Here is a 21,911-nt window from a genome sequence, read left to right on the forward strand (position 1 = left end):
GGATAAAAACCTTATGCCTTTACAACTCCTTAACTGTAGCCAAATGGCTGTAATGTAGCTAAACTAGCCCCCCCCCCAAGTAATCCCTATGTTAAAGCTGAAAACCGAAATCTGGGTGCAAAAACTCATTAAGCCCCCGTTCGAATGGGAGCGACTTGTTATGCAATTTGACAGATGAAATTGCATGACACGTTGCACCCTATTGTCGGCAATGGCCCTGTTTAATATGGATTTAAAAAAGTAGTTTGTGCACTACTTTTGGCGATTTCCGATGCTACTTGGATAGACATCGATGCATGAAGCCGCACACATTCCTTCCAAGTCACACCTGAAGTCGCACTGACATGTGACTTTCAAATTCTACGATTTCAGATGAAGTTGCATGATTTCAGGGCTCAAATATATTCCTTAAAGGAGTTGTAAAGGAAACATTTTTTTGCCTAAAATGAATGTCTGCAAGGTAGACAGACAGAATAGTGTAATGATTATGTTAAAAAACGAGTAAATACCTATTAAATTGTTTCATCTATATCACCTCCGGCATTCTAGTTTCTGTTCTCTCATTCACTTCCTGGTTTGAATTGTTCGTTCATGTAAGAACTACATTTCCCAGTATGCATTGCGGCACGCCCAGTAATTCACACCTCCTTGAAGTCTCTAACACGTAGAGAGCGTCCTGCCACACATATGTAGTTCCCAGGAGGAGGTGAGCACGTTACTGACCACCGCAGTAAAGCCTCCCATCACATCACGGTGGTCAGTAACAATCAGACAAGCAGGAAGTGAACAGGACAGAGAAGAAATAGAGCAACTTCTGAGCAAAAACGAACAATGAGGAAGTGAAGCTACAAAAGAAAACATTTACTTTGTCTGCAATAAATGCCTTTGCATACACAGTTATTACCTTCTAGGAACCAATGACATCATCACTGTGCTGTGCAGATCCTGTGCAGAGAGTGATGCTGTGGGAGGGGCTAAGCATTCTCCACCTACTGCATGCTGCCTGCAAAAAACTGACAGGAGAGGGGGATACAAGACCAGTCCCCCTGCACAAGGAGAGAGCAGCAGTGACTGGTCTTTATTATAGAAACCTCATGCAAAGAGGTAAGGTTTTTCAGCTGGGTTTCTGCACAGATCTGGAAGACATGCACAAAGCACACAAAGATTCAAGTAAGAATCCACATGCCTCTTGTATTAGGGGCCCCATTCCTGTGTGTTCCTGCTTGAGATTTTGTGTGAGCGATTTTCATGCAATTATACGTGTTGCACATTCACTTCAATGGGCTGCCCTATGCACGTTTGTTGCCAATGAGAAGTTCCTGCTCCTTTTTAGGGGGCAATCGCATCAAAATTGCACTGCATTTGCACATTTTGCAGCGATTGGTACACAATTTCGAATTGTGCGCCGAATCCTGCCAATTCTGCTCTCAAGTCCAAATTGCCAAATGTGAATGGGGACAGTATTTGGTTATTCTAGAATTCAGCTTTAATTCTATTGGTTTTTGCTGATTTGGTCTCTGTTTAATAATTCTCTCCAGGTATCTGGCTGCTAAGTGGTAAAATGGGCACTGATCCGGGGCAGGGATTTATGCTCAGTGCAAGGTGCAGATAGGTACTGCTGCTATTTTGTATGGCCAGAGTGACTTGCCTATAATAATTCTAACAGAGACTCTTTCCTCTAAAGGTTGTTCTAGCTAAGCAGGTCTGTTTTACATTATGTAGACTTTGCCATTGGGCACAATGTTGTGGTGAATGAGATAAACACTGCCATTTTTATTTTTTTCTGGGTTGCATATAAGCTGCTCTCCTATTTATTAGTACATATTCGTGACTACTTGAACTCTTCTTTATGTTCTTACATAATGTTTTGATTAAGAATCTTTGTATGATTTGTCTTTTACAGTCATGTAACCTCAAAGTATTCCCGCATGACGGATACAGAGCGTGATCAGATTGATCAGGATGCGCAGACATTTATGAGAACGTGTTCTGATGCTATCCAGCAACTTAGAACAGAAGGTGAGTGAAAATAAGTGGCTAGAGTTCCTCCTTTCCTTTTTAAAGTTTTAATAAACCCACAACAGTAAAATCAGTCTGTATATGCAGAAAAGCATGCTTGTTACAGTCACTGTGGAATCTAAGGAGTTAATCCTCTGCATTGTGTAAAAAGGCTCTTTGATTCTGTCTTCTCTGATCCTCCCCTTCTTTTACTGTCCCCAATCCATCTCCTGATAGTACAGAGCCCCAGAAGTCATGCTCAGTTTAGTATGTATTGCTAGAGAGTTTCTTTTTTTTGGGAGGATACATGTGATCAGCACTGGGCCAATCGGCACTGTCCAGACAGAGGGTCGGGGGTCCTGCAGCCTCATAGGACAGTCAGAGGAGGATGAAAACTCCTCCTACAATCTTTAACAAGTGCTCGGCTGGACACTGATAGAAGTCACAAGACTGCTATATACTGCTGATGAGAAAAGGGTATTTAGCAGTTTATATTTACTAAAATAATTGCATTTTTCCATGTTCTCTGTACTGTAGGAGACCAGATATAGTGAATGCAGGCTCCTGGGTTTAGTAATACTTTGAGCCCTCTATTACCAGCTGTATTTATTTATTTTTATCTGTGATTAAAGCAGCTTTAGGAGATACAAATTTTCCTCCTTTTTTTTCTTTTACTGTGTTTGTTTTATTATTTGGCTACAAATTATTTTGTTTCTGTATATAGCACCGTATTTATCGTATAACCCGCACCCTAACTTTAAGAGAGAAGTTTCAGGGAAAAAACTTTCCACGGCTCCCTGCGCATAACACGCAGGCACAGTTTACCCTCCATTTTCAGGGTAAAAAAGTGAGTGTTATACGCCAATAAATACAGTAATTAAAACTGTTGAATTCTTGTTACCAAATGAGGGACCACTCAAAGCTGTACCACTTGTAGATATTGAGGGTTACATGGATATCCCATAACTACATCCTCCAGCGTTTACCTTACAAATAAGTGCTGAGTGCCTTCTATCTGCACCATATAGAATGAACCTTTGTATCTTCAGTGTTGTGCAACAGTAGTGAATTTTAGCAGTAGGCGATGCTATGAGTGTACCTATATAGCAGCAGCGCTAAATCTCTCCCACATCAATAGTAAAATCCAAAAACCTCAAACGTGCATCCAAATGACATCCATACAGTGCAAAGATTGTGATATAAATGTAAATATTCCCACAAATGTGTAAAGTAATAACTTGCAGATCTAAACAGTGGGTATAGAAAAAAATCCCCCCCCCCCCCTTTAAAATCACATGTTGTTGCTTTGCAGCCTGAAATGAAGACTGGTACAGTTTTTGTTTTATCCAACTGTTTTTATTAGTGCAACTTATATACTTGGAACACCAACATGTCAGTAAAATAAAAAAACAAAACAAAAACAGAATCGGTGAGTTGGAAAAAGGATCTCCACCTTTAATTACAGCCTCAAGTTCAGTTAGATTTGGTGGTGACCGTTTGTGGACTGCAGTCTTCAAGTAATTTCACAGATTTTCAATGTTTACCTTTCAACATAACAATGACCCAAAGCACAAAAATTAGCACACAGTGGTTGAAAGAGAAAAAGGTGAATGTCCTTGCATGGTCTAGTCAGAGTCCAGACTTAAAGTGGTTGTAAACCCTTTACAACCACTTGTACCTACAGGTAAACCTATATTAAGGCTTACCTGTAGGTGCTGGAAATATCTCCTAAACCTCCATGGTTTAGGAGATATTTACAAAAATTACGGGCACTGATGTCTACGGTGCATGCCTGTAGACAACAGCACAGGCACACTTTAGCAACAGCGATCATGCCGTTCCTAAAGGAGGCCAGGCCGTGACTGGCGGCTCCTGCGCACGGCTCTGGCCAATCACAGCGCCGGAGCCGCTATACCCGGAAGTTACTCCGGGGAAAGATGTCGGCCACCCAAACGGTGTATGAGGATGGCTGCGGGAGCTTCGATCTGAGGTGAGTATTACATAATGAGCTAGTATGCTATGCATACTAGCTCTTTATGTCTTTGTCTTGCAGATGGTGTTTTTATTTTTAAAAGTGGGTTTACTTCCTCTTTAAACCTCATTGAAAATCTGTGGAATGACTTGAAGACTGCAGTCCACAAATGGTCACCACCAAATTTAAAGGATCAGTAAATCATTTTTTTTTTTTAATAACATGTTATACTTGCCTCCACTGTGAAGCTCGTTTTGCACAGAGTGGCCCCATCCACGTCTTCTGGGTTTCCTCGGCGGCTGTCTCTGGTCCTCCCCACAAGAACTCCACATATTCATGCGAGCGAGCTTGCATCATGTGGAGTCCTTGCGGGCGCACTCCCGTGATACAGCGAGCCCCTCGGTGCGCCACGTTATTGGATATGATTGACAGCAGCGCCAGACAATGGCTTTGCTGCTTTCAATCTATCCGCTCTAACCAATGAACGGCCAGGCTGAGCGGCGATGAGGATGTCGGGGCCGAGCGCGGGACTTTCGAGGGGGTCAGGTAAGTATAACAACCCCTTTAACTGAACTTGAGCAGTTCTACAAAGAGTGAGCAAATATTGCAGTCTAGATGTACAAAGTTAGTAGAGACAAATCCCAACAGACTCACCCCCCCCTGCAAGAGCTTTCCACCTTCATGCGAGCTCTCTCGGATGGTGGAAAGTCCTTTTGGGCGCGCTCCCGTGATACAGCCGGCGGCTATAGCCGCTCGCTGTATCACTTGGCCCCGCCCCCTGGTGCGCCGCATTATTGGATATGATTGATGGCAGTGCGAGCCAATGGCTGCGCTGCTTTCAATCAACCAATGAATGAGCCGAGAAGCCTGCGCATTCACGGCACGGGACTTTCAAAGGGTCAGGTAAGTAAACGGGGGCTCGGGGGGGCCGCTAATGCTGAGATGTTTTTTCACCTTAATGCATAGAATGCATTAAGGTGAAAAAACATGTACCTTTACAACCCCTTTAAAGCAAAAGGGGGTCCAACAAAATACTGACATAAGGGGGGGGGGGGGGGTGATCCTTTTTCCAATTCGGTGATCCTGTTTTGAATTTTTTTTATAATTTTTTTGACATGTTGATGTTATATCTTGCCTTTTGGTTGTTAGATGTTGCACTACAGCTGGATAAAACAAAAACTGTGTTTGTCTTCATTTCAGGCTGCAAAGCAACAACAGGGGGGGGGGGGGTGATTATTTTCTATACCCACTGTATAAAAACATTCAAATATATGAAAATAACTCAATGAACATGCAATTAAAAAACACACATGCAATCAGAATAACTTTATATAGAAATTTCTGTGCCAACATAGAGTGAAAACAAAAGTCTCAGTGTGTGTATCTCTGTTTTATGTTCAGTACTCAAACACTAGTGCCTTATCCTCCTCGAGTGCGCAAACAGAAAATATGCTTACCACAATGCCATGACCACCCATCAATACAGCGGTCATAACTAGCAGACACGTTAATGCTTTTTGTGCAACTCCACTCTAAATGTGTTTCACTACATATGATGACCTGGAATAGGAGGGAGGAATGCTCATATACTGTGAATCCGCAATAACCTTTCACCTTTTGGCTTGGTTTACCCGTGCAGCCAGGGGTGTGATAAAAGCAGTCGGTGGAGCTGCGGTTTTACTGGCCCCCTCCTGCCTGCCTGAAGGAGACCATGCATCCACTCAGAGTACACATGGCACGTGTGCGATGATGTGCTTCGTAGGAGCTGCAAAAATGTTACCTACCTGTCACATTTGTTGGGCATTACATGCAGATCTATGGAACCTAGGGTGACCACGTGTCCCGGACTGCCCGGGATTGTCCCGTAATTGATATCTTTGTCCCTGATCCCGGGCACCTTCGTTCCGGGACAATACAGTGTCCCGGAATTGCCCCCTTGGCCGATCTGATGCCCCCTAAAAATTGCCACCGCATTGCCGCTGTCCCTCACTGCCCGCTGTGCTAGTTCTGTCCGGCGAGACCGATTGATTTTCCCCTCAGACGCTGCCTGGCTCACTGCCAAAACAACTGGTTGCTAGGCATAGCCCGACTGGCGTCTAACAACCAGTGACGTCACAATGAGGAGGAGAGTGGAGCCCCAGCATTCCGAGCGAGCCGGTGGAGGATTCCGCCTCGCGCCTAAGCTCCGCCCCCGACTCCGCCTCTTCCCTGCACTGCCCTGACTCTGACTGACTCATGGTCACTCTGCTCCGTCCCATACACTGCACCCCTCCAGTCATGCTGTACATTATACTGCCCTCCACTACTACCCCTCCCATCATACTGCCCTCCCTCCCATGATACTGCCCTTCACTACTACCCCCTCCCAACATACTGTCTGCCCTCCACTTCCCTCCCTCCTATTATACTGCCCTCCACTGCCACCCCTGCTATAGTACAACCCACAGCAGAACGTGACAGCAGGAGAGAGGTATGTGTACATCCTATCACTGAGCACCACTATCCCTCCGTCCACCCCACTGTCCCTCCGTCCACCCCACTGTCCCTCCGTCCACCCAACTGTCCCTCCGTCCACCCCACTGTCCCTCCGTCCACCCCACTGTCCCTCCGTCCACCCCACTGTCCCTCCGTCCACCCCACTGTCCCTCCGTCCACCCCACTGTCCCTCCGTCCACCCCACTGTCCCTCCGTCTACACTAACTGTCCCCCAATCCACCCCACTATGTACATATTACCCCCTGCCATACACTCTGCATTCCCTATTTAACATTACCACATTCTGCACTATATAAGTCATCCCAGACTCTCTTTAATAACACCCCCTTTAAGCACAATTTAAGACCTGTCCACTGTTCCCCACAACGCGCTTTGTGCAACATATTGTTCTTCTTGATGCCTAGGGCCCACTTTTGATCTTCCACATGGGCCCACTGATTTCATATGCCCCTGCCCCAAAAGTCGTATTTTTCCCCCCAAAAATCACCTTTTTTTTTGGGGGGGGGGTGTCCCTGAATGCCAGTTTGGAGATGTGGTCACCCTATTGGAACCGTGTGTATGTTAGTTGTTGTTTGTACCCATAGTACAGCCCAAAAACAAGAATTTTGCTTTTTTTTTTTTTTTTTAAACCTAAAAACATGTTGATTATAAAAAAATAAATAAAATCCTATCCCTTAAAAATACTGACTTTGACCCTGACCCTGACCTTGACCCAAACACTTAGTCCCCTTTTACACTTATTCGACCTGTAGCACGATTTTGGACAGCAAAATCGTATGACAAGTCATTCTCCATGATTTTCAATGACTACCATTCATATTGGCACGACGTGCCGACTTCAAAGTAGTTCCTGCACTACTTTTTTCTGAAGTCGGATCAAAGTCGGATTCCGTATTAACAGATCTGACTTTGGCATGCGACTTGTACACGACTTGTGCATGAAGAGAAACTTATTTTGGTAAAAAAAAAAAAAAAAAAAAAAACGGCACGGGTTCCACCTTCATGAGCATATCGGGCCCATAGGTCTCGTATGGATTTTAAGGGGAACCCCTACGCTCAAAAAACTGCATGTGGTCCCCCCCCAAAATCCATACCAGACCCTTATCGAAGCACCAGCCCGGCCGGTCAGCAAAGGGGGTGGGGACGAGCGAGCTGCCCCCCCCCCCACTCCAAAGCACCTTGCCCCCATGTTGATGAGGACAAGAGCCCCTTCCCAAAAACCCTGGACGTTGGTTTTCGGGGTCTGCGGGCAGGGGGCTAATCGAAATCTGGGAGCCCCCCCTCCGATAAGCCCCCTGCCTGCAGGCCCCGACAACAAACAGCCAGGGTTGTTGGGAAGAGGCCATTGTCCTCATCAACATGGGGACAGGGTGCTTTGGGGTGGGGGGGGGGCCGCAGGGCACCACCTTGCCCCAAAGCACCCACCCCCCCATGTTGAGGGCATGCGGCCTGGTACAGTTCAGGGGGGGGGCGCTCGTTTGTCCCCTCCCCCCTTTCCTGACCGGCCTGGGCTGCATGCTCGGATAAGGGTCTGGTATGGATTTTGGGGGGACCCCCACGCCGTTTTTTCGGCGTAGGGGGTTACCCTTAAAATCCACACCAGACCCAAGGGCCTGGTATGCTTTTGAAGGGGGAACCCATGCTGTTTTTTTTTATTTTTTATTGTTGGTGTGGAGTTCCCCCTAATTATTGGGGGATCAAAGTCGCTTTCCTGCTCATTGAAGTCGTGGGGCAAAGTCGGATCCACAGTCCTATGACTGTCTTGTTAAAATTGCGGTCGCGAATCGTGGCAAAAACGCGCGACTTTGGAGTCGCATAAGTGTGAAAGGGGCCTAACCCTGTGTTTTTTATTTTATTATTATAAATATTATTTTTATTTTTTCTCTGCAAGGAGAGGGAGAGAAGACATGGGGACATGATTCACAATGACTCATCACTGTGGTAGCCAATCAGAGGCTATCACAGCAAGCAGATGACCTGGAATCGGGAGTCCCGGGTCCCAGGCGTTGGTACGGAGCCCAGGGCTCTTGATGCACAAAGGGAGATGCGCAAATATGTGGCCCCACCAAAAAGTCCAGTCCAGTGAGGCTGCATATTTGCGTACGCTCGGTGTGAAGTGGTTTAATAATGTCTTCCTCTGTCCAGGAGCTTCCTGTAATAAAGACCGGTCACTGTTGCTCTCTTCCCTTGTGCGAGGAGACTGGTCTTGTCTCCGCCCCTCCTGTCTTTTTTTGCAGGAAGTTGGTTGTGGGTGGAGCCTGCTGGACCCCTCCCACAGCTCCGCTCTTTGTACAGGCTATGTGCAGCATAGTGATTATGTCTCCACTACTTTTGCTTGTATGCAGCCAGAAACACTGCACCTGGATACAAACTGTCTACGTCCAGGGCCGGTCTAAGTCAATGGGCTGTTACATGCCAACAGTAGTGGCGTTGCCCATTAAATTGTACAGGGTGCACTGCTGGCTTTTTTTTGTTCACATATGCTAAGTGCATGGGGATAGTTTTACTGCCATCAAGAATTGCAGATTTATGCTGGCGGCCGCCTGTATGAATGAACTTTTAACCCAATATCCTGTAATTTTAAATAGCTTCAATTTGTTTCTTAATGAATGGTCTTCGCTGTAGAACCTTCCTAACCATCAGCCATTAGTCAGTACACTTGCCTTCCTTATCTAACATTTCTGGATTTATGAGAACAATATTTTATTGAGCAGGGAAGGGTTGTCCGGGTAGCAGGGTTGCCTGGTGATAGAAGGTCATCTGAAGCAATTTTGGTTGCAGTTTTCTGAATGATTTTCCGTAACGATGTCATTGAGTCACCTGCACTTAGTGTACCATTTCCTGCGCTGGTCTCTGTATTCCGCTCATGTAGCTGTGCAGTAATGAGAAACCGTTTATTGATGAACTCGGCCTGTTCTTCATTCACACACATTTACTACCATTCCACATTCACTTAAGAGGTTTGGGAGATGTTAGTGGAAAGTCTCATTTCACATCGTTGCCATGAATGGACAACGCGCACAATATGTAATCAGGACAGTTTGAGGTAGATACTGTATATACAGAGCATGTCCATTTTAAAGAATAAATGTCTATTTCCCGAGCTAGGGATTTAATTAAAAAAGTTCAAAAAAGTGTTTTATTTTAGGTAGACAAATTAGTGATCGTTCAAATTAACCATTGTACATGGGTGATGCTAAGTTTAGCCTGGGCATCTAGGTGTCAGTGACACCAGTCACCTGAGGGTTAAACCATCTCCATGCACAAAGCTCTTTGCATTCAAAATTGTGTCTGAGGACATACAGTGGGTGACTGCGATATTGTGTCAATCTCGCTCCCTTTCTCGGCGAGATTGACCACCTACGAGCCCCATCGCGGGATCCAGCGCCGAGCTGGCTTGCCGCGATGGAGACAAACCCGTCATAGAAGCGACGGGAGATCTGACTTGGATTCCCGCCAATTCTACACGTGGGCGGCGTTTGGTATGAATCCTGAGGGGGAACTCCCCGCCGGATTTTAAATAAAAGTCCGGCATGAGTTCCCCCCTCAGGAGCATACCGGGCCCTTGGGTCTGGTATGGGTTGTAAGGAGAGCCCCCCTACGCCGAAAAACCGACGTAGGGGGGTCCCCCTACAATCCATACCAGACCCGTATCCACAGCACGCTACTCGGCCGGCCAGGAAGGGAGTGGGGACGAGCGAGCGCCCCCCCCCCCTCCTCCTGAGCCGTACCAGGCTTCATGCCCTCAACATGGGAGGGGTTGGGTGCTCTGGGGCAGGGGGGCGCACTGCGGGGCCCCCCCACCCCAGAGCACCCTGCCCCCATGTTGATGAGGACAGGGCCCCTTCCCGACAACCCTGGCCATTGGTTGTCGGGGTATGCGGGCGGGAGGCTTATCGGAATCTGGGAGCCCCCTTTAATAAGGGGGCCCCCAGATACCGGCCCCCCACCCTAAGTGAATGAGTATGGGATACGGGTCTGGTATAGATTGTAGGGGGACCCCCCTACGTCGGTTTTTCGGCGTACGGGGGCTCTCCTTACAACCCATACCAGACCTAAGGGCCCGGCATGCTCCCGAGGGGGGAACCCATGCCGGATTTTTATTTACAATCTGGCGGGGAGTTCCCCCTCAGGATTCATACCAAACGCCATACATGTGTAGAATTGGCGGGAATCCAAGTCGGATCCCCGTCGCTTCTATGACGCGCTCGCTAGAATGTGCTTTTACTATTCCAGCGAGTGCGAGATGTCGGCACCCTGTCGCCGAGAATTAGCGCGATGCTGTCGTGCTAAAAACACATTCTCGGCGGCAGGTACTGTACAGTCCTATTTGGTTTTTCCAAAACCCTGTCATGTACAAGCCTGCCTAAATCCTAGTACATACTGGCCAAATGTCGGGTGGTATTGGGCGATTTATTACAAACCGGCCAACTTTCGACCCATGTTGCGTGTACGGCATCTGGTCCAACAGAGGGTTCTGTCGAAGGAGTAAGACCGTAAAAGGTCTGCCAACCGGCTCCCGATCAACGGTCTCAGCCAGTGGCTGACAGCGCTGGCTAAAGTGTTCTGGTGGGGGCGTGCGTCGTCCTGTCAGAACACCGTAGCACAGCTGGGGAGATCGCTGTACTAACATGGTTAGTACAGCGGCTCTGACCTAAACTGTCGGTTATTGTTTTGTTCAGCCCGCTGGGTTTAACGGAAACAAATCTAGTTGTGTGCAGTTCTGTGGTCTGATGAGACAAAGATAAACTTATTTGGTTCTGATGGTATCAAGTGTGTGTGGTGAGGAGTACAAAGACAAGTGTGTCTTGGCTACAGTCAAACACACTTCCAAGACAACCACTGCCTTGCTAAAGAAGCTGAGGGACATTTTCACTTTGGGGTGTACTCATTTTTGTTGCCAGCAGTTTAGACATTAATGGCTGTGTGTTGAGTTCTTTTGAGGGGACAGCAAATTTACACCGTTGTACAAGCTGTACACTCACTACTTTACATTGTAGGCAATGGGGAGCTACAGTTCATTGAGGGAACCATGAATGCCAACATGTACTGTGATATACTGAAGCAGAGCATGATCTTCTCCCTTCGGAGACTGTGCCGCAGGGCAGTATTCCAATACGATAACGACCCCAAACACCTCAGACAATCACTGCCTTGGTAAAGAAGCTGAGGGGAGAGGTGATGGACTGGCCAAGCATGTCTTCAAACCTATACCCTATTGAGCATCTGTGGGGCATCCTCAAACAGAAGGTGGAGGAGCGCAAGGTCTCTAACTTCCACCAGCTCCGTGACGTCATGGAGAAGAGGAATCCAGTGGCAACCTGTGAAGCTCTGGTGAACTCCATGCCCAAGAGGGTTAAGGCAGTGCTGGAAAATAATGGTGGCCACACAAAATATTGACACATTGGACCCAAATTAGACATTTTCACTTAGGGGTGTACTTACTTTTGTTGCCAGCGGTTTGGTCATTAATGGCTGCGTGTTAAATTATTTTGAAGGGACAGCAAATTTACACTAATTTACATTGTAGCAAAGTGCCATTTCTTCAGTGTTGTCTCATGAAAAGATATAATAAAATATTTACAAAAATCGGAGGGGTGTACTCAATTTTGTGAGATGCTGTATACGTGAGTGTTTTACTACCCAGTTGTGCACTGAATAGCAAAAAGCGATCCGGTCACTGGTGAGGTCACATTAGCAGAGTGGCCAAGTGGTGGGCAGCACAGACAGTGCTGCTGTTAGAAATCACGGGGGCCCCATACGGCCTACCCAACAGGACCCCACCCTGGCTGGAAGTAATTGAGGACATGGATGTATCATTCCCTTTCTTTACTGACTCAATTGCAAAGATGAATGAATTGGAAGCACTTGCAAGCTTTTTGCTCATTCACAAGCTGAAGCATAGCAGTTTACTATGCCTCAGTGATGAATAGACACAGGAGTGATTGGTACCAATCACTTACTGTGTTTATTCAGGAAAAGAAGGAGCCAATAAATTCCCCCTGTGTGCCTGCAGAGGCTGCCGAGAGGAGAGGGAAGCTGCCAGGGGGAAGGGGCCAGGACAGCAGATGGGAGGGGTGCATGTGCTAGAACCAAACCCCTGCAGTGCAGCCAGAGGGAGAAGCTGGAAGCATTGCAATGGAAGGCAGAGGAGGATTGGTGCCCACAATAAGACAGTACAGCTGGCCCTCATGCTTAGTAGGTGCCTTGGCCCCCCTTTTAAACTCATAGGGCCTGAGCCCAGTACAAGAGGGCAGGCTGTACTGCCTTATCAGCGGCCCTGAGCACAGTGGCTAAGTGGTTAACACTTCCACCTAACAACGCAAGGGTCACCTGTTTGAATTCCAACCACGGCACTCACTACCTGTCTGGAGTTTGCATGTTCTCCCTGTACCTGCATGGGATAAAACAAAAATTATGTCTTTCTTAATTAACTTCAGGGTGCAAAGCAACAAAATGTGATTCTTTTAACCGCTTGCCTCCCGCCGCATGTAGATATACATCTGCAGCATGGCACAGGCAGGCAAAAGGATGTAAACACAACATCTCCCCGTTCTGCCTAGTGACACTGACACTGATCGTGTTCCCTGTCATCGGGAACACGATCAGTGGCCTGTCACAGCAAGCTACGCCCCCTATAGTAAGAATCACGCCTTAGGAAACACTTAACCCCTACAGTGCCACCTAGTGGTTAACCCCTTAACTGCCAGTGTCATTTTCACAGTAACCAGTGCATTATTATTATAATAGCACTGATCGCTGTGAAAATGACAATGGTCCCAAAATGTGTCAAGTGTCCGCCACAATGTAGCAGTCACGATTAAAATCGCAGATCGCCGCCATTACTAGTAAAAAAAAAATCTTAATAAAAATGCTATAAAACTATCCCCTATTTTGTAGACGCTATAACATTTGCGCGAACCGATCAATAAACGCTTATTGCGATTTTTTTTTTTTTTTTTTACCAAAAATATGTAGAAGAATACAGATCGGCCTAAACTGAGGGGAAAAAAAAGTTTTATATCTTTTTGGGGGATATTTATTATCGCAAAAAGCAAAAAATATTGATTTTTTTTCAAAATTATCGCTCTATTTTTGTTTATAGCGCACAAAATAAAAAACCGCAGAGGTGATCAAATACCACCAAAAGAAATCTCTATTTGTGGGAAACAAAAAGATGCCAATTTTGTTTGGGAGCCACATCGCACGACCGCGCAATTGTCGGTTAAATCGACGCAGTGCCGAATCGCAAAAAGTGGCCTGGTCCTTAAAGCGGGGGTTCACCTGAATTTTTTTTTTTTAACATTAGATTGAGGCTAATTGTGGGAAGCACAATCGGGTGTTTTCTTTCAAATAAATGCAGTACTTACCGTTTAAGAGAGAGATGTTCTCCGCCGCTTTCGGGTATGGTCCGCGGGACTGGGCGTTCCTTTGATTGACAGCCTTCCGACCGTCGCATACAGCGCGTCACCAGTTGCTGAAAGAAGCCGAGCGTCGGTGCGGCTCTAAACGGCTCCTGCGCACCGACGTTCGGCTACTTTCGGCAACTCGTGACACGCTTTGCAAAGGGGGCAGTGCATGCTATAAATTCTGTAGGGTGCCCAAACTTTTGCAGACGTCATTTTTTTGTTGTCTGTAATTTGATGCCTTTTGGAGATTTTTCCATCTTCCCTTGGCTTCGTTCTGCACATTAATACAAATTTTTACCTGGGGTGCCCAAACTTTCGATCCCCACTGTATATTTTTATTGCATTTAGTGTATCCGTTTTGTTTAGTGTTTACAATATGCACTGTAAATGATTGTGACGTAATTTCTCTTCTAAACATACTTCATATTTTTTTTTTTTTTCCCCTCACTAATTTATAGCAAGTAAGGATACCGTTCCAGCTCAAGTGAAAGAACATAGAAATGCCGTCCTGGATTTAATTAGAGACTATTTAAAAAGTAGGTGTTGAGAGAGGTCAGTCTTGCGGTAGATTATGCATTCGTTACCGTCTTGTCTATTTGTTGCTAATAGAATATTTCCTGTCTTTGTAGGAGTGTGTAAGCTGTACTCGGAGCAGAGAGCTATCAGAGTTAAACGTGTGGTGGACAAGAAAAGATTGTGAGTATGCATTCAGTGAAGCAGTGCAGTCTAATGAGCGGCACAGCCTTGGTCTAAATTGGCTACGGCGCTTACTGTCTTCATTTTAATGTGGTCATTAATTCACATCAAAATCTTCAGTTGAGGGTTTGTGTTAAATGGACTGTATTATCAAGAAATATATATGTACAATTTAAAGGAAACCTGTACTTAGGAAGTATGGTGGCTTCCTCTCCTGCTGAGATCAGTAATTCCCTGGCTGTCCTACTGATGTAGTGGTGTCAGTATTTTTTTGAAGTGGAACTTTAGTAGTTTTGTATAGGCCGATCTGCCGACAGCCTTAACCGTTTGCCGACCAGCCGCCGTCATTGTACTGCAGCTGGTTCGGCATGATCCCGCGAACCGTCGTAGCTGTACATTGGTCCCTTTAACCACTTAAGCCCCGGACCTTTAGGCAGCTAAATGCCCAGGCCAGGTTTTGCGATTCGGCACTGCGTCGCTTTAACAGACAATTGCGCGGTCGTGCGACGTGGCTCCCAAACAAAATTGGCGTCCTTTTTTCCCCATAAATTCTTTTGGTGGTATTTGATCACCTCTGCGTTTTTTATTTTTTGCGCTGTAAACAAAAATAGAGTGACAATTTTGAAAAAAATTCAATATTTTTTACTTTTTGCTATAATAAATATCCCCCAAAAACATATATAAAATAATTTTTTTCCTCAGTTTAGGCCGATACGTATTCTTCTACCTATTTTTGGTAAAAAAAATCGCAATAAGCGTTTATCGATTGGTTTGCGCAAAATTTATAGCGTTTACAAAATAGGGCATAGTTTTATTGCATTTTTATAAAAAAAAACTATTTTTTACTACTAATGGCGGCGATCAGCGATTTTTTTCGTGACTGCGACATTATGGCGGACACTTCGGACAATTTTGACACATTTTTGGGACCATTGTCATTTTCACAGCAAAAAATGCATTTAAATTGCATTGTTTATTGTGAAAATGACAGTTGCAGTTTGGGAGTTAACCACAGGGGGCGCTGAAGGAGTTAGGGTTCACCTAGTGTGTGTTTACAACTGTAGGGGGGTGTGGCTGTAGGACTGACGTCATCGATCGAGTCTCCCTATATAAGGGATCACTCGATCGATGCAGCGCCATAGTGAAGCACGGGGAAGCCGTGTTTACATACGGCTCTCCCCGTTCTTCAGCTCCGGGGAGCGATCGCGACGGAGCGGCTATAAACGAATAGCCGCGCCGTCGTCGCGGATCGCTCCCCTCGGGAATCCGACCGCCGCATGTAGCGGGGGGGGGGGGCCCCGATCGGACCCCCCACCCGCTAGAAGGCAAGGACGTACCTGTACGCCCATTTGCCTTTACGTGCCATTCTGTGGACGTACATATACATGCGGCGGTCGGGAAGTGGTTAAGCGGGATAGCAGGCGCTCGCCCTCTGCATCGCGGGGGTGCCGATACTCGTGACCGGCGGTCGCGATGGCGGGCACGGGAGGCAGAACAGGGATGTACAGTTGCAATAAAAAGTATGTGAACCCTTTTGGAATGATATGGATTTCTGCACAAATTGGTCATAAAATGTGATCTGATCTTCATCTAAGCCACAACAATAGACCATCATAGTCTGCTTACACTAATAACACACAAATAATTAAGACCCGGTTCACACTGGGGCGACTCGTCAGGCGACACAGCCGCCTGACAAGTCGCGTCCCATTGTAGTGAATGGAACCGTTCTAATAGGAGCGAAGCAAGTCGCTCCGACTTAGAAAAAGGTTCCTGTACTACTTTGGGGGCGATTCGGAGCGACTTGCATTGACTTCAATACTGAAGTCATTTTGCAAGTTGCCTCTCAAGACGCCTTGAGATCGCCTTGCCGAGTCGCCACCAAAGTCGTGTCGGCTGTGTGTGAACCGGCTCTTAATGTTACCATGTTTTTATTGAACACACCATGTAAACATTCACAGTGCAGGTGTAAAAAGTATGTGAACCCTTGGATTTAATAACTGGTTGAACCTCCTTTGGTCCTTTGGCAGCAATAACTTCAACCAACCTGTAGTTGCAGATCAGACGTGCACAGCGGTCAGGAGTAATTCTTGACCATTCCTCTTTTCAGAACTGTTTCAGTTCAGCAATATTCTTGGGATGTCTGGTGTGAATCGCTTTCTTGAGGTCATGCCACAGCATCTCAATCGGGTTGAGGTCAGGACTCTGACTGGGCCACTCCAGAAGGCGTATTTTCTTCTGTTTAAGCCATTCTGTTGTTGATTTACATCTATGCTTTGGGTCGTTGTCCTGTTGCAACACCCATCTTCTGTTGAGCTTCAGCTGGTGGACAGATGGCCTTAAATGCTCCTGCATAATGTCTTGATAAACTTGGTAATCCATTTTTCCTTCGATGATAGCAATCTGTCCAGGCCCTGACGCAGAAAAGCAACCCCAAACCCTGATGCCCCCACCACCATACTTCACAGTCGGGATGAGGTTTTGATGTTGGTGTGCTGTGCCTCTTTTTCTCCACACATAATGTTGTGTGTTTCTTCCAAACAACTCAACTTTGGTTTCATCTGAATATATTCCACAGAATATTTTGCCAGTACTGCTGTGGAACATCCAGGTGCTCTTGTGTAAACGTGCAGCAATGTTTTTTTTGGACAGCAGTGGCTTCCTCTGTGGTATCATCCCATGAAATCCATTCTTGTTTAGTGTTTTACGTATCGTAAATTCGCTAACAGGGATGTTAGCATATGCCAGAGAATTTTGTAAGTCCTTAGCTGACACTCTAGGATTCTTCTTCACCTCATTGAGCAGTCTGCGCTGTGCTCTTGCAGTCATCTTTACAGGATAGCCACTCCTAGGGAGAGTAGCAGCAGTGCTGAACTTTCTCCGTTTATAGACAATTTGTCTTACCGTGGACTGAAGAACAGCAAGGCTTTTGGAGATACTTTTATAACCCTTTCCAGCTTTATGCAAGTCAACAATTCTTAATAGTAGGTCTTCTGAGAGCTCTTTTGTGCGAGGCATCATTCGCATCAGGCAATGCTTCTTGTGAAAAGCAAACCCAGAACTGGTGTGTGTTTTTTATAGGGCAGAGCAGCTGTAACCAACACCTCCAATCTCATCTCATTGATTGGAGTGAGGTGTCAGCCAACAGGAGTCCAATTAGCTCTTGGAGATGTCATTAGTCTAGGGGTTCACATACTTTTTCCACCTGCACTGTGAATGTTTACATGGTGTGTTCAATAAAAACATGGTAACATTTAATTCTTTGTGTGTTTTTAGTTTAAGCAGACTGTGATTGTCTATTGTTGTGACTTAGATGAAGATCAGATCACATTTTATGACCAATTTGTGCAGAAATCCATATCATTCCAAAAGGGTTCACATACTTTTTATTGCAACTGTATGTGTGTAAACACACACATCGCTGTTCTGTGAGGAAAGACAGATTGTAAGTTTTTAAAAGCTAGGAACCACGATCTGTCTTTTCCTCTAGATCAGTCCCCTCCCCCCCACAGTTAGAACACACACGAGGGAACACGATTAACAATGTGATTGCCCTCTAGTGTTAACCCCCTTCCCTGCCAGTGACATTTATACAGTAAACAGTGCATTTTTATAGCACCCCTGCACTCTGTAGCACCCCCTGAACCCTGCACCAATTGTGTCCCATCGTTGGTGTCGCTGGGAGGAATTGTGCCCCATCGTTGGTGTCAGTGAGAGGAATTGTGCCCCATCGTTGGTGTCAGTGGGAGTAATTGTGCCCCATCGTTGGTGTCAGTGGGAGTAATTGTGCCCCATCGTTGGTGTCAGTGGGAGTAATTGTGCCCCATCGTTGGTGTCAGTGGGAGTAATTGTGCCCCATCGTTGGTGTCAGTGGGAGTAATTGTGCCCCATCGTTGGTGTCAGTGGGAGTAATTGTGCCCCATCGTTGGTGTCAGTGGGAGTAATTGTGCCCCATCGTAGGTGTCGGTGGCAGTAGTGGTAATGACTTAGCGCTGATATTTGCGCAAAACGCGTCTACCTTATTGTCCCCTGCTCCATCTGTCAACCACTTGTCATATGAAGCTTCAATAAAAGGATTTTTGGAAGTGCAGCCGTCCTGAATTATTTCTTCACATTACACAGCGTGCGAGCTGGGCTGGCACCTGACTAATGTGTGTGGAGATTAACCAGAGACTCACTCACCTGGAGCAGCTTTTCTTGTTTCATGTCAGTGGAAGTAATTGTGCCCCATCATTGGGGTCACTGGGCACCATTGTGGGTGTCATTGGGAAGAATTATACCCCATTGTTGGTATTCGTGATTGAAACCGTGCCCCAAGGGCCGAATATGAGCAAGCATAAGGCCACATCAGGCCCCCGGTCGGCAGTTTTGAGACCACTGGCTTAGGCCAGCAGTTGTGGCCAGTACCAAAAGAAAGAATAAAGCAGCATTTGTTTTTCCAGAAAGGTTATTTTTCAGCTTTTCTATTACTCTTTGTGACAACAAAAGGTTTACATTGCTATTTTTAACACTTGAGCCCAGGTTCTCTTTAATTTTTAGGTATTCTGCCATAAGTCCGGGACTCGGCCCATGCTGTAGCTTTGCTTGGTTGGTGGATCTGGGATGCCTTTGGAGAGATTCCTTGGCTCAGAGTTCCTGAATGGTATCAGAAGCTGGTTATCTGTTAGTGAGCTGTCCTGATTTACAGATGAAGTTTTCTCGCCGCATTGCAGTAATAATTGGTATCTCTAATATGTTTAAATGTTGGATGGAGATCAAACAATTCAGTCAGAAATGTACACGCTCTGTGTGCAACAATGTCCCTACCAGGATGTGGACATCTAAAACAGAAGATAAAAAGGCTTTTACAAATGGACCATATTCCACATCAAAAAAGCATCTCTGTGGAGTGTTAAACTATGTGTTTGCCATCCTCCCATAGGGTATTAGAGAAAGCTTAATGCAATAATTAGAAATGCTTTTATCACATTAATAGATTTTCTTTGTACTAAGGCTGGAGAGGCATTTTGTTCCTTTTCAATTAAAAACTATTATGCTCCATAATTGAGATGTAACAAGAAGAAATGATGTGATTGGAGCTGTAATGGGAAAGTCTATTATTTCCAGAGCTGAATATGCATGGAATTTTCTCTTAATGTAATACTTCTAATCCTGAATATAGCGCAGGTCTGCCTCTCTCTGTACCTTCACTGCTTATAAGAGTATACATAATTTAATACAGAGTTCAGTATTCCTCCAGGGATTTCCTGCTTTCCAGACCTAGTATTAATACAAGGCTGTTGGTTTTATTTATGAACCAGATAGATATGAATCAGATAGAGGTGGGTGTGCAGTAGTCATTAACAACTAAACCTTTCTGCTTTGACCAATTTGTCTACCTTTTCTTTATGCAAAAAAGGGTTTGCTATCACAATTATACAATCTATTATTTGATAAATTTAAAGGTGCTGTGGATATTACTAGCAAGGTCAGCCTGGTCTTGCGATATAGGGCCAATTTCAGATTAATAATTGGCATTACATAGTTACATAGTTAGTCAGGTTGAAAAAAGACACAAGTCCATCCAGTTCAACCACAAAAAAATAAACAAACAAAATAAAAAATACAGTACAATCCTATACACCCAACTCCATACCCACAGTTGATCCAGAGGAAGGCAAAAAACCCCAGCAGAGCATGATCCAATTTGCTACAGCAGGGGAAAAAATTCCTTCCTGATCCCCAGAGAGGCAATCGGATTTACCCTGGATCAACTTTACCTACAAATCTTAGTACTCAGTTATTTTATGTACATTTAGGGAAGTATCCAGGCCTTTCTTAAAGCAATCTACTGAGCTGGCCAGAACCACCTCTGGAGGGATTCTGTTCCACATTTTCACAGCTCTTACTGTGAAAAAACCTTTCCGTATTTGGAGGTGAAATCTCTTTTCCTCTAGACGTAAAGAGTGCCCCCTCGTCCTCGGTGTTGACCGTAAAGTGAATAACTCAACACCAAGTCCACTGTATGGACCCCTTATATATTTGTACATGTTGATCATATCCCCCCTAATTCTCCTCTTCTCAAGAGTGAATAGATTTAGTTCTTCTAATCTTTCCTCATAGCTGAGCTCCTCCATGCCTCTTATCAGTTTGGTTGCCCTTCTCTGCACTTTCTCCAGTTCTCCGATATCCTTTTTGAGAACTGGGGCCCAAAACTGAACTGCATATTCCAGATGAGGTCTTACTAATGATTTGTACAGGGGCAAAATGATATCTCTCTCTCTGGAGTCCATACCTCTCTTAATACAAGAAAGGACTTTGCTCGCTATGGAAACCGCAGCTTGGCACTGTCGGCAATACCCCTGGCCTCCCTATCCCCAACACAAAATTGAACACAATTATTCATTCTACATTGGGCTCATTATTACACTAGAGAAATTATTTAAATGGAAATGTTCAGAGACAGCCCAATGTCCCAGATGTAAAGGGAGCCCCTCTAATTTAATACATATGCTATGGAGATGCCCCAAACTCCATCGTTATTGGCATGAGGTGGTTTCTATGATCAACACCGTTTTTGAGACTGGGCTGTCTCTAGAGTCGGGGGGATGTCTTCTGGGTATCTTGGACGAATCAAGAATCCCCTAATGAGTCTATTCCAGGCTCTTAAGCTCATAAGCACAAAAGTGGTTATCACCATTTCCGCCTACAGTAGCAGAATGTAAAACGCAAGTAAGGGAAACCCTAATTAAGGAAAAATATACTTTTTTACATAGAGACATTTAAAAAGATATGGAGAAGATGGTCTGACATTTTGGATGTATGATGAGATGGGAGTAGATAAAGGTATGAGTAATGGGGGGGGGGGATGCGGGGACATAGGGGCCGGGGTGTTTTTTTTTCTTCTTTCTTTTTCTTTCCTCTCAATACATGCTTGGGTTGTATGTTGTTTTTCCATATATAAGAAATAAAAAAAATTTTGATTAAAAAAAAGCCTACCCTAGCCAAAACTTTTTCTAATTCTGGTCTCCAAACTGTGGCCTCGGGGGCGGATGTGGCCCTTTGTTTTGCCTTTATCCGGCCCTTGGGGCACTATTCCTTCCGTGCTCGCCCCATCCCTTGGGACTACATCCCTGTGGGGTGTCTACCCGCAGGGATGTATTCCCAAGGGAGGGGGCGAGCACGCTGACTAACCCCCAGCCAGAGCGGCTCAGATGATGTGAGGGTAAGCTTACAGAGGAGAAACAAGAAGTGAGAAATTCAGACAAAGAAAAAAAAAAACATTTAGAAGGGAAATCGAATGAAACGTGAACCAACAATGCACTAGCTTAAAGGAACCTATTTAGAAAATAAAAAGCAAA

The 21,911-nt window shown here is 45.4% G+C and overlaps 1 protein-coding gene across 1 annotated transcript in view; it reads left to right on the forward strand.

Moving 5' to 3' along the window:
* Nucleotides 1-21,911, forward strand: part of STX18 (syntaxin 18) — a 237,369-nt gene that overhangs the window by 127,154 nt on the left and 88,304 nt on the right. Inside the window, exons 3-5 of the mRNA XM_040335414.1 lie at nucleotides 1,904-2,019; nucleotides 14,334-14,411; nucleotides 14,505-14,571. Coding sequence (XP_040191348.1) covers nucleotides 1,904-2,019; nucleotides 14,334-14,411; nucleotides 14,505-14,571 — 261 coding nt within the window. The remainder of the gene's footprint in view (nucleotides 1-1,903; nucleotides 2,020-14,333; nucleotides 14,412-14,504; nucleotides 14,572-21,911) is intronic.

Source organism: Rana temporaria, chromosome 1, assembly GCF_905171775.1.
Source record: "Rana temporaria chromosome 1, aRanTem1.1, whole genome shotgun sequence".
Lineage (NCBI taxonomy): Eukaryota > Metazoa > Chordata > Amphibia > Anura > Ranidae > Rana > Rana temporaria.